Below are 14,374 nucleotides of genomic sequence, written 5' to 3' on the forward strand. Positions count from 1 at the left end.
CTCATGTCTGGGTTTGGACCCAGATGGTCCACCAATCCTCTGTGGTTCCTGTGGCTGCTGAGGGCGCTGGCCTTATACTTCATGTTTCATCTTCTCCATCGCTCTGGTCTTCTCTACCAAAGCGGCAAAGTCCTTGATGGATAAGGGAGCCACCATCAAGAGAATATCACCGCGGACACCATTCTCAAACTTGCGGCATCTCCATTCCTTGTCGAGCTGTAGAGTGTAGAAGCGTTTGAGGTGTTTGAACTTCTCAGCATACTTAGTCACCGATTTCCCTTCCTGAGTTAACTAGAGGAATTCCACCTCTTTGGCATACCTCACGCTGTTGTTGGGAAAATACTCTGAGAGGAACTTCCCCCTGAAAGCCTCCCATGTGACGACTCCTCCCTCTCCTCCATGATGGACTTCATGCAAATCCACCAATGCTTCGCCTCACCGGTTAGCATGTATACAACAAATGATAATCGGTTCTCTACCGGGCACATCTTCGCATCGAAGATCCTCTCTATATCCTTCAGCCACTGGTCTACTGCATCTGGGCTGACTCTACCGTCAAATTTCACCGGATGATGCTTCAGAAAATCTTCTAGGCTCCACTCCCTAACTATCGATTGTGGCTCGGGACCGAAAACAGGTGCAACTGTCCTGTTCTCTTCCAACTGCCGGAGGGCTTCCATTTGTTACCAATGAGCATCCTCAGTAGCGACCCTAGCAGCCCCCATCTGCTGCATCACTAGCTGTTGTTGCTCGAGCGACGCTATCTGTTGCTGTGTCATAGTAGCTACCATCGCCTCTATTGCCCTACGATATCGGGTATGTCACCATTAGAGGATTGTGGAGTCTTACGAGAAGGTGCCATTGTTCATTGGCACACAGAAAATCACTTCGTTAGGCTTGATAAGACAAGAAATTTAACTGGAACACTCAGAAAGACATAGAGAAAGCTAAGCAGACATCCAAGTCCACAGACCTAAGGAATGACCGCTCCGATACCATAAATGTAACGTCCCATTTAATTAATAAGCGTAATTTAAAGAAACTCACGCACAAATAGTATAGCAGCGCAGTCCTGGGCTATTAAACACAACCCCTACAAGATACTAGGAACACCACGATGCCAAAGCAAACTAGTTACAACATCCAACCGACAACCCAATCAAGATACAGATCTAGTCCAAGCGGACTATGCAGCGGAACCTTCATCACCCTGATTATTTCGGGGAGTTCTCACCTCTACTCACATCAACAAGTTGATGATCATTGTAAAAGAAAATACCACACCACAGAACATACAACACCAATAGTAGGGTAAGCTAGAGTAGAAATCAATTATCATGCAATCACATACTATCACCCAATTCAAGCAGTATTTATAAATCACCCCACATGTTATGACTTTATCAAGCAATACACTAGACCCTGACTCGACTCATCTGGATATATATAATTTGGTCGGATTCAGCGGATGCTTGCACTTGTGGTTGATACCTCTGCTCACCCCCGAGCTATGTTACAAGTGTTACGATGAATCAATACCTCACGCATAAGGTTAGCCCTTAATGAGTTTTAGGCCTCCTGTTACTCTCACCACAAGAGTCAGTCCCTTTATAACCAATCCCTTTCAGGTTCCAGATCAATCCATACCAATTCATCATACTCCATCCATGAATATACCATTCCAACTCATCTCGTTACCATTCCACTTTAATACCAACCTCTTCATTAAGATCACATGCTAAGTTCATGTCAAAACCATTATTCACAATTCATGAATCACATCACTCATGCATATTTATTTGTCTCTTGCATTTAACAAAATAGTCAAATCCAAGCAAGCATTAACAATTCAAGATTCAAGGAAACAATCACACATCACACTACCTCGCTCGGCTCCTCGCTCAGACTGAAGGGTCTCGCTCAGGCGCGAGGCTCTGGCTCAGGCAAGAGGCTCTAGCTTAGGCGAGCCTCCTTCGCCTAGGAGAGGGCTCGAAAAGGGGAACAGTAGCCTCACACGGGATCTCGCTTAGGCGAGACCCCTCTCGCTTGGGCGAGATGCTCGCTCGCTCAACAGCAACGTGAGTCACCTGAGCGACCACTCGCGTGAAGCAGCTTGGGCGAGCCTCTATTGATCTCGCCTAGGCGACACATGCTCGCTTGGGCGAGGAAACCAGTGCTCACCACTGTTCTCTCGTGCATAAACACTCAACAGGTGACAAATGGCTGAATACTACCATTCACAAGTTCGCATCAACACACCAAGCATATTAAAATGATGAAACAGTAGCACAATCAGCATAACACAAAAGAAAGGGCGAACCCTAACCTCCCGTACCTGGAAAACAAGTTAGCGGAACACTCCGACATGCACACAGTGAGCACGATTGTCCTAAGGATGGCCAAAGAGTTGGAATAAATGGTAAAACAGAAAAAAGGAACGAGTTACTACCAAACCCTAACGGTAAAAATGGAAATAAGCCCAAAAAAAGGGAATCATGAGCTAAGGAATGACATACGTGGAGCAGAAACTTGACTTGAGCTAGCTGGAAGAAGGTTGACAGCTAACACTAGCAAAGAGTTGCGACTACTCAAAGGAGGCAAGGTGGAACGTGTTTTCTGAAAAGTGAATGAAAGAATGGAATTAGGGTAGATTAGGGTTTGAATCCCTATTAGGCCAGCCCTTAGGCCCATTACATTAGGGCAACCCTTTTAATTTAGGGCAGAAAAGGAAAAAGGAATTTAGCGGGCCTTACATGGTGTAGGTTATTAAGGAGAATAGAAGTTGCACTACCCAACCCATCCCAAATGGAGAGCATCCCATAAAACCTGGACACCCATATGCGGCCACAGAACGACATTTGGAAGCCCCACCTACACCAACTTCGGACAATCCACTGATTCGTGCATCGCTCGAAGCATACTAAGAAAATGGTGGTACTCAACCTCAAGGATATGGTCACAATTCAGCAACAAAACAACAACATGAACAATACTCATACACTTATGCACACCCTTCAAAGTCTCATTCATTAAATACAAAAGATAAAAGAATCAACATAAAGACAAGGTCAAGCTTCTCTACCTTGATTGGTTCTTCCAACCTGTGTTTCTCTTGCAGCCTCTTCCTTCCCTCCCCCGGGTTATCTCTGCTTTTAAATCTCCCATTTTCTCTCCTCTCCCAAAAACCCTAACCTTAACCAATAAATATTTCTTCCATTTTGTGTTATTTGACATTTGGTTAAGATTCAAAAAATTTAAACCCATTTGTTTTTCCTATTATCATGTGGCAGCAATGAGAGTGAGAGAAAAAAAATAGTGATACAATGATCCTCATCATTTAACCCTTTTCTTACCCCATAACGTGTTCCCATGACGTGGCTTTATGATTTTAAGTTGAAAAATGATATAGTAACAACCAAAAAGTGACAACTTCTCTCACAACTTGACCTTGCAAGGTTTTTTTAATTTTTTTTTTACACAATTTCCACATTGACCATGTTTGTCAAAGACAGCGCGCGAGAAAGGGAGGTTGATTCGTGACAGAAGTGGGTAAAGAGTAAGGAGAGAGAATAGTGGAGCTCGTGAGAGAAGTGGAGAGCAATTTCTTCTTTCTCCATCCCTCAGGTTTGTTCTTCCTCCACCCTCCAAGTTTTTTCTTCCTCCATCCTCCAAGTTTGTTTTTCCTCCCTCCCCCAAGTTTCTTTTCGACGGGGTTGGTGATTTCTCTGTTGGTGGTGCACAAAAAATATTTGGTTTACCCACTGCAACAAAGTCCTGGTATTTCGTGTTGTTTGTGGAAATGAGGCCTTTTTGTTTCGCTTTTTGGAGAATATTTGATAAAGTTTGGATTTTTTTTGTTATAGTGTTGTTGAACAGCGGAAGAGGAAGGTCTATTGTTGAAAAGAATCACTCTGAATCAGAATCTAAAGGATTGGTCTTTTTCGTTGTGTTGTGGCTCTACATTGGTGAAGAGGTAAGCAAAGCCATTGTTGAACCCAACCCATTATGGGAAGTGGGGTAAGGTGTAACACCCCAAATTTGGGATGTCACGGAACATTAGAAAATTTTTGCATTTAGTGGAAAAAAGAATTAACATTGAAAATGTACTAATAAAAACTTTTAACTTAATTTAAATTACATAGTTCAAACCGTCACTTTATCAAAAACATCAAATAACATTTGCGATCAAAAGAAAATTACATAATTTTTAGTATCTGATTTCAAATAACTAAATATATTATAAAAACTCCCGAGTCTACCCCAGCCTCTCGTCCATCTACTCCATGCCAAGATTATCTACAATATCATCTGCTCCTGTATAACACACACGTTAAACGATCATCGCACATACAACAAACACACAAACAAACAAATAGGGGTAAGCTAACCATAAACAATGATATTCATAAAAGAAATTTAGCAAATAAAACATGTCCAATAATACTCATTGTCGCATTCAAGTAACACGAAAACATTATGATCACAATCCATCCTTCGTTTGAACACACAATCCCGAAATCCAAACAATCATACTAAACCAAACATAGCATCACATTCATGTTAAATCTTCAAATATAGTGATCATAATCAAGCTTTATGGTTCGATGCGTCCCACTTAACGCAGTCAGACTGTCTTCCTTATTCCTCAAGGAATTATGAGTAAAAATGTCAATGCATCGCACACCGGCACTATACTCGCAACGAGCCGAAATAAGGTGAAACATCTACCCCCTCCCCACTGCTTCACTCAGGCGAGAGGGTACAACACTCAAACCAATCCTCTACCACTGCTTCACACAAGACAAGATAACCTTTTCCACTTCTTCACACAGGCAAAAGAGTCTTCACTGGGTTCCTAGGTACGGAAAACCTCACACAACATTTAATTCCACCAAGAGTCTCAACAAGGCAAAACACTCCCATAATGCAACCCATGAGAATTACATATTGCCAACAAAATATACACCATCACATGCATGGAAAATAAACCATAACATAAACCCATCAACTTATCAAATAATACATTCATACAATGAACCCAACGAGTGACATTCATTCAAACACAATATAACATCACAATCAAATAAGTATCCTCAAACCAATGTTTAAACTACATAACCATGCAAGCCAAACAAACCAAGAAAAAATCACCAATCACATAACCTCTTTATTCACGTCACTCTCCCACTGTGAATCACAACCTTGCACACCTTCATGCCTCAAAATCCTCACTTACATCTCTCTCTCTTGCAACATAACTAATTCTTATATTTTTTATCCAATCCAACTTAACAACACATTAGGCAAATGATTTGGGATTTTATAAGTAAAACTGCAGCTTGTGTAAAACTCCAAAAATTATGTATTTATATTCAAATTAAAGATGATTGAATCAAGAATCAAATGCAACAAAAACCAGCTTAATTGAATAACTATAGAGAAAGTTATGCATCAAACAAACAACAAAGGTCAATGTTGTCAACAACCAAACTACAAGGACCTTGTGATAAAAACTGCTCTCACTATAGAGCTTTGATTCAAGATCCGACCGGTCAAAGTCAATAACTATGTGTTAAGGATAAACTGCTAAACTTTCAGCTCGATCCAACGGTTAACGAAGTAGAAATCGCCATTTATGAAAAGTGTGCAGTGTAGAAAAATGGGTAGTGCCTCAAAACGAGATAAAGAAAAGGAAAGGTGGCTGCAACAAAATAAATAGCTCATGTACAAGCAAGTGTTCAATCAATCCTTGGCCTCATTGAAATATAAAATCTTGTACTGCACCCACATCAATACACATGATATCAAAAAAAAGAAAGAGGAAAGCTAATAACTCGTCACCACATTCACGTAAATAAAAAAGGAGAGGTAGAAGAGTTAATCTCATGAAAAAAACTTGCTGCAACAGTGTGAATGAAGAGAAAACAATCACACATGCAGGCCATCAAAAAGAAGAAGGATATATCAAGTATATTCATTAAATCCTCATGCACCAATCAACAAAATAAAGAGAAGAAATAAGGTAAAGCTTCAAACAACACATAACATGCATTATAAGTATTAAAACACTTATACTCCATAAACCATAATTCCATAAATTAGATAAATAGCAACTTTAATAACTCATTTAATTAAATAAAATACAACCATCACTTAAATAATAATTATTCCATATTTAATAAATTTATAACCTAATTAAATTAAATAATTCAACAATATTAATCAAACTATAATTTTTTTTCCATGTGTTTTCTTTTAGTCTAATTTTTCCCGGGTCTTACATAAGGTAAATAGACTTGATGTAATATAAATTTATTTTTGTTATTGGAAGTGATTAATTAGGATATTGGTTTGCAAGGTTAATTTGTTATAGGAAGTCAGATTGGTTTGCAACGCATTGGTTTGAATGTATGTAATGTGGGAATGAAAATATATGCTAACCTGTTAGTATTTAAGTGCTAAGGCAGGGTATTACTTTTGCACACATGTTGTTTTGTTTGCACTAATGAGTTGAGATTGAATATGTATAGTTTTCGCACATCAAAGTTGGTAATCACTTTCATTTGATTGAGGTTAGGTAGGTTGGAAAACAAAAAATTTTGTAACCTATCAGTTGTTAAGTGGTAAGCCAATGTATTGTTTTTGCACATATGATGTCTAGTGAGCTTGCATTGTATATGTATAGTGTTCGTACATCACAATTGTTATTGAGTTTATTACTTTGATTGGTTTGAATTTATGTTAGGTGGGAAAAAATATTTCCTGTAAGAACTGTGAAAATTAATTAATTAAATAAATAAATAATTATAAATACGGGTAGTGAGAGCCTTTATGGCATTAAATTCTGATAGTTATGGTGTGGAAAAGTACTAGCTTAAGTGGTTGAGAGTACTTGATTGTATGAGAGGACTTGGGTTCGAGTCCTATGTTTGCCAATTATGTGTTGTTGTTTTATGATTTATTTTTAATAATATGTAAAAGTGTGGAATTTGAAATGTAAACTTATGTTGATTGTGTATATCATCAAATGTGAATTGGCATAATGGTTGTGCTTTGGCCTTATGAGTGGAAGGTCATGGGTTCAAACCTTGGTGGGCAAAGAATAAGCTTTATTTTTGCTAACTAATCATTGTGGTATGAATGTGAAGGGGTAAAGAAAAGTCTAGCAGAATGGGGCACCCAAGGGGGTTGGGAAATTACCAAATAAGTAACATTGAAGAGGAATTAAAACCCACAAAACCTAAAACTCGTTTTATTTTTAAAAAACCTCTTAAAGGCACCTATAAAACCCAAAACTTAAGGGAAGGGGTTTAGCATCTGTGGTGACCTATTGTAGAGAGAGCACGAAATTGAGGTTGAGAGGTGAGGTTTGGGTGCGAAAAAGGGGTTGAACTGAGAGGGAGTCGGTGGCACTTCATTGGCAAACCAAGGAAAACCAATCTTCTTCCCAATTTCAATCAAATTTTCAAGTTAAGGGAGTTGTCTTTGTGTGTTTTGTATTAATTGATGTTTGTCTTATGATTATGGATTATTGCTTCTTAATTGAATTCTGAATGGTGTCAATTTCGCATTCTATGTGTTGTGATTGTGAAATGGAGATATGTGGAATTTGGATGTTTGATTATGTATGTGGAATAGGTTGTGGGATGAGAGTTTTGGATACTTTTAGTCTTATATTCGCAATTGGTGGTATAGTGGGTTGGAATGGATGATTCTGAATGGCATTTGCCATTATAATTATATTGGTATCGATTGACTGGTTTGTGGTACAATTTTGGGCATGAATTAACATTGTTTTCGGTAAAATGCGTGTCTGACAGTGAGGGAACTCTGCAAGTCTTGCCCAAGCGAGTTTATTTCGTCTAGGCGAGAGTTGTAGAACCTCACGTCTGGTTTGGGTCGCGCTGCTCGCCCAGGCGACCTTGGTTTGGTGTTGAGCGACTTAGTCTCTCTCAGGCGAGGGACAGTTCGCCTAAGCGAGATTGCGAGAAAATTTGGGCGCTTTTGAGCGCGATATCTCGCCCAGGCGAGAAGTATTGGTGTTTTGAGTGACTCAGTCTCGCTCAGGCGAGAGACATTCGCCTGAGTGAGGTCGCGATGAGAAATGACGTTGTTTAAGTGGTTCCTCGTCTAGGCGAGGTCTGTATGTTGTTTTGGGGGAAGGTGTGACTCGCACAGGCGAGAGGATCTCGCCTAAGCTAGATAACTTGATGTTGTTGTTGTTTTAAGCTCGCTCAGGCAAGGTGAGCTAGCCTAGGCAAGGCTGAGGGCTTAGCTTGGGCGAGAGGTCCTTAGCCTAAGCGAGTTTATGCGAACTTTTATGTTTCTATGTGCTTGTGAGTGTGTTTTAGTTGTATCTCATAAGGATAGATTGTATATGCATGTGGTGTGATGTTTGGGCTTGAAGGACTAAGTCTAATAGGGGTCTGGGATGTGCTCGGTGGTTGGACACATGATGGGCATGGAACTGGTTGAGTTCCCGTCGGCTACTAATGGGTGAGGAGTCCTTAGTATGGTGATTGCATGTGTCGGGCGCACGATGGGCAAGGAACTGTGATGTTCCCGTCGGCTACTATTGGGCGAGGAGTCCATAGTATGGTGATTGTGTGCGTGCCAGGGTTCAAGTTATGAGACTTGGATGTTTATACTACATGCGAGGAGTCTGTAGGGCAGGACTATGAGCGGGATAGGCTCATAGGGTTGGACCACGAATGAGTTATTTTCGTGGGAGCACAGGGAAGTCCCAAAACCTAGTTCATGCATATGACTCATGAAGGACTATGAGGTCATGGTTGGGTGATTTGAAAAGTATGAGGATTTTAATTATGTATTTTTGGGATTGGGGAAAACATATTTATTTCATATATCTGTTTACATTTTTATTGTGCATAGCTCACCCTATCTCTGTGTGTGTGTGGCAATGATCGGATAATTTGTTATCCGGGAGCAGATGATGTGATAGGTGAGCTAGGAGCTGCTTAGAGACGGAAAGCATGGGCTACTTGGGATTTTGAAAGAAACTCTACTGTTTTGTTTTTGATGTAAATATTTTTATGTTGAATTTTAATATCATTTGTATATAACGATATGGTACATTCGAATTATGTATGGTACCAGTTATGTTCTTTTAAAATTTTCCCGCGTTTTTGGGAAATAGTTTATGTTCAATGCAATATTTATTGTGATTCGAATTTTATTTAATTAAAATAAGTAATATTCCTTAGGGATGTTACAGCAACGACGCCAAATTTGATAGAGGCCGTACCCCACCAAATTAAAACACTTAAAATGCAGTATGTGACAGTTGAACCAAGTCGTCTCCCAACGACCAATGTTCTTGTTCAAAGCTTCAATTTCCAGATGAACACAATAATAACACAGGGAGGGGGGTTTGGCAGATTCTGATTCACAACAAACTTTAATTCGCAGATAATTTTAACAATTATATGAACACGTAATGATTCCTTGATTCAATTGAAAGTCCACCAATCACAGATTACCAAATTAATTGTTCTATTCGAATTTGCTCTCATGAATCCTAAGTAATCAACTAAGCAAAAATTACCATGGATTCATTATCATTAAGCGTAACAAATTTTAGACAGTTAATACCCACAAATTTAAGCAAGTTGTGACAAATCTCATAAACATTAAGCATGAATACGAGCCATTAATGTGCACACACGAATTTGAGATTAAGCATGCATCAAATATGTGTTTATCATCTAAACACAACCTGAAATAGAGGCAATTTCGAATCAAACCCCAAAAACGACCAACAATCTCATGGTTTCATTTCAATTTCGTCAAGGAATCAATGCAATAGGGTTAGCTAGACATCAAAATGGAAGAATCAAGCACTTCAAATCTGAACCAGAACATCAAAAATCAAAAACCCTAACTTATTAATTTTGAAAACGCAATTTAAGAGCAAAAAGAGAGATTGCAAAGCTTCAATGAAATGCAAAACGGTGCTATCATATATAAATGCGAAACCGCATTAATGGTGTTGTTCCATGTCTATAAAACCCACAAAACGAACTGCCCAAGCAAGAAAATGAATTTAAAACGTAAAACCCTCAATGGGTGCTATCAAATGTGCATAAAAACGGTAAAAATAAGCCAAACACGTGAAAAACCGCAAGGGGCTCTTGTATGGAAGCTTGGAGAGCGAAAATGGAGTTTGGAGAAAGGTAGAAGATGAAGTGTGTGGCTCTTGCATCAAGGAGAAACCTAATTCTTGTGGTCCCATCATTCTGCCACTCATTATTTACAAAACTGCCATTATGAGCTGCAAAATTACAAAAATGCCACTCTAGGCCTCAAATGTTGGCACATTCACTCTGATGACGTGGAAATGATGTGGAAATGATGTGGCAATGATTTGGCGACTCTCTTGAACTGAATATTAATGTCCAAGCTCCAAAATTTGCTTCACCCAAATATCTAAAAATAATTAAAAACGAAAATTAGGCCAAATAATGCGAAATTAACCCAAATTTGGAAGAGTGGCCCAATAAAGCCCAACAGATGAAAACACACTAAAGATAACAATTAAGTACTGAACAACTGTCAAATGGGTACACAAGGGCTAGTGGAATGAAGGAAAATAATGACTTATCACTGACCTCTTAATTTTCAAGTGCTAAGCCTAGGTATTATTTTTCCACATATGACAAGATGTGACATTGTTGGCAAAAGCAGAAGACAAGTTAAAATGCTGAAGCAAGATTTTGATGATGATAAAGAAACCTAAAAGCCATTTGGAAGACATTATGAAGACAAGTGTTTTATGTTTAAAGTTATCTTGTAAAATGTTTAAAGTACTTACAATAGCCTAGAATCAACAGCCAGATCATAACTCTTCCTTTTGTAAAAATTACTGGAATAATCAATTATCACCTCTATCTTTGTTTATCTTAATCCCCTATATTTTTTATTTTATTTGACTAACTCATTTGTATAGTTTTATAAGAACTAATTTGTTAAAAATTAATTCCATGTTCGTTGGGAGACGACTTAGGGTTACTTTACCCTTTCTATTTTCTTGACTACTATCTTAGCAATACTGAAGTTGTTATAGTTTAGTAGTATTAATTTGATCGCGTCAACGACAGCGTTATCAGGGTTTAATTATTTTTACTTATTTTGTGCAACCTGAAAAGTAAGACAATGACCTTCCATGCAATGAATGCAATTTAATGTTGATGGTTGACAGGACAACTGTGAGAGAGTGGCTTGTAGAAAATGTAGAAAAGCAATGTAACAAGATGGACTATAAAGACGGAAAAGTCACGTCAATTAAATTATCACTTTTAAAGGGTAGTTTTGTCAACACTTCAAATAAGACCCATTGAATGGGTCTCCTTCCTCATAATTTTATTCTTGTGGGTATCTACAGTAGAGAAAATGGAACCATGGCAGGCTCTGGAAGTAGATGTATTCAACTTGCACACATTCATGCGACGGTGCAATGAAACTATGTCTTTTATCCTTGGTCCAGTAGGAAATTTTCATGCTGTGATGATGAACCGTGAGGCAGAGTGAGGGTAGTCAACACAACAATTTATGGAGGACATCGCTGCAACAACATTTGCTCATGATTTGGGAACAAATGCTTGGAAATGGGCCACCATGTACATAAAACACCATGATAAAATATTAGTGGATGAACTTGTTGTAGATATATATATAATGAACCTCTTTTTTTTCATCAGTGCAAAGAACTGAATGGCGTAACTAATACCAAATGCAAATTTGGTGGAAGAGGGTCACATGAAAAAGGTTACTCTTTTTGACAGATTGCCCTTTGTGGCCTGTGTTGTGAAGGAGTGTAAGCCAAATGGGTTGGGTAATCTGCTTATGATTGTTAAGATTGTTGATCTTATATTATGTTGTTAATGTCCTCAATTTGTCCCCAAATAACATGCTAAATACAGATTATAATGCTCGTAAAATTTTATATCAGGACCAAAAACATAATGCCCAGGCCAACGTCCACAAAAAAGCAGTTTCACATCCTTAATGTGGTCCACTAATTGGTGTTGGGGTTGTCATATAACTGAAAGAAGTGGTCATATTCAAGCCCAAGCCAGATAAGTTGTACACAAAAATCACACAAAGGAATATTGTTAAGATCTGATATTTTATAATTTATTCATTATTTTGTGTGCTGTCCAAAAACATATTTAATGTGATAAGTTATCATGAAATGCATAGGTCGTCAACCATGACATCAGTAGTCCAAAAATTGAAGAGGTACAACCTTGACATACTATGAAGGGACAAAAGGAACAAACCCAAGACTGTGTTCAAGCCAATTTGAACCCCAATGAACAAGTACTTGTAGACAGTGATGTACACATGAATGTTCAAACAAATCTGGAAAAGAATGTGGATGCAAATGGGGAGCACCTAGATGAAATCCTTCTAGAGACAATAGAGGATATCAGTGATGATGAGCAATTGACCTACATTAGCATTGATGACAAAATTACTTATGACATGATTAAATCAAATCATTAGTTTCCTCTTTGCAAAATGTACTTATGCCACTATAAACAAGCATACTTTTGCCATTGTACTTTTTGTCAGTTTCCTAATGCTCCAGATATTTAAGTACCCTAATACCATAGTCAAATTGTACATCAAAACCAAATTTAATGAAATGAAATATGACAATAGTCATCATGTCTTACATGCCTTACTACTTTCAATTGACACCGACAAAAGCTTACAAGTTAGGTTGTTGTGGCAAGTCTTCAATGATTAATTCGAAACTTGGTTTCTCTTTGGATAGGGGAGACATAGCATAGAAAACAAATGCTCCAAATTATGGGCCTTTAAACAAACCAAGTAACATGTCATATTACTTTATAGCCAAAAGAAATAAAAAATCATTTCTGCATATTAAAGAACATCACACTACTTCTAATATGATTATCAATTTGTTTTCTCCTAGGACATTGTGTCCTAGGGAGTCAAGAACATACAATTTTCTTGTTTCCCAATTAAGGGCATAACACCACTAATGGTTATCATGAAGCACATATGCCATTAACTGAAACAAGTTAAGTAAAATAATTGAAACACATAAACTGACTATAGCCACAACAGACAACATTGACAATACTAACAAATTTTGTCGTGAAGACATCATTTATAGAAAGAAGTCTATGCACAAATAACTCATTGTAGTTTGTTAAAGACCAAACGCATTTGTTAACCTTCCGCTTTGAACAATCACGAATGACCTTATCATGCATAAAATATGAATACAATTAACTTTGGCAAACAAATTAAAATTGTTTATAAATAAAGCAGTACATGTTTCACTACTGGTCAGTATCTGCTCATTTATCTCAACAAATACACATCTTTCATGTGAAAAAGATGATATTAAAGTCATCAAAATAACACCGACAATAATGAAAAAAGACAATTCCCATTACCTTTTCACTTTTGAAGTTATAACTTGGTACAAAAATAACTTCTCCATGTAAGGACCAACTACTTCAGTAGGAGGATTATTTAGTTTGACGTAAGGAACAATGGCTAGGCGATCAGTTTGTCATCACCTACTTCACTGTCCATTACCTATTCTTCCTTCAAGATGGCATCTGTAACTTCAGAAAGGGATGCATGGGCTTTTTGATGACAAATATGCACCAAAATTCATGTGTTACAACCTTCCTACTAAAATACAAAATGTTGAAATGACCATTTCAAGATCGCCTAACTGCTGGGAAATAAAGGCTAGTGCCTAACTACTGGGAAACAAAGGCTAGTGCCTCAACAATTATCGCAAAATCGTCACTTAAAGTGGCATCATCACCGACCTTATGCTCTTTGTAAATTTCTTCTTCTTCAGTAGTTTGGGTAGCTTTAGGGGTAATTCGAGGTTTAGCGCTCAAGGCTGCTTCAGCAGATCTGCCATCTTCGCCATTGATGCTTGTTGCAGTAGTTCTGGCAAGCCCAACACTAGTTGCACCTACAACACTGATTGAGGCTCTAACACTAGTTGCATGTCCACCAATGGTGACAGCTTAAACACTTGTCCCTAGACCACCAGTTGTCTCCTCAATGCCTAAATTTTGTGCTTCAGGAGTTCCATCACCTTCAGCACTTATAGACACAGCTGTTGCACCAATGTCGTCATTATGCAATGTTGATGCTCCACAAATTTCAACAACTTCAGCAATTGCATTGGTTGCAGCAGGCAACATCTACTCACTATCAATTGGCGCTCATTCACCAATTGTTAGGGGTTTTGGACCACCAGTGTTGTCAAACTCAATGTGGCCCTCCTCAACATTAATTTCTTGATCATTATCTCTTCCACCATTGACCTGAACTACATCACAAGCAGCACTAT

The 14,374-nt window shown here is 38.2% G+C and overlaps 1 protein-coding gene across 1 annotated transcript; it reads right to left on the bottom strand.

The window, feature by feature from the left end:
- Nucleotides 1–72: 72 nt before the first annotated feature.
- LOC146886887 (uncharacterized) lies at nt 73–680 on the bottom strand. Its single transcript, XM_085671918.1, has 2 exons — nt 344–680; nt 73–278 (listed from the first exon to the last, which is right to left on the bottom strand). Exons 1-2 carry the CDS (start codon nt 678–680, stop codon nt 73–75), a joined length of 543 nt encoding a protein of 180 aa, XP_085528044.1.
- Nucleotides 681–14,374: the final 13,694 nt, after the last annotated feature.

Source organism: Vigna unguiculata, chromosome 4, assembly GCF_037176805.1.
Source record: "Vigna unguiculata cultivar grain cowpea cultivar isolate G323 ecotype 2 chromosome 4, ASM3717680v1, whole genome shotgun sequence".
NCBI classification, from domain to species: domain Eukaryota; kingdom Viridiplantae; phylum Streptophyta; class Magnoliopsida; order Fabales; family Fabaceae; genus Vigna; species Vigna unguiculata.

What these genes read in the sequence shown, in the direction of transcription:
- LOC146886887 (XM_085671918.1), bottom strand. Translation starts at nt 680, where the DNA reads ATGGAAGCCCTCCGGCAGTTGGAAGAGAACAGGACAGTTGCACCTGTT. An exon ending in AGGGGGAAGTTCCTCTCAGA is followed by an intron (nt 279 to 343) that starts GTATTTTCCCAA and finishes TAACTCAGGAAG; the next exon opens with GGAAATCGGTGACTAAGTAT.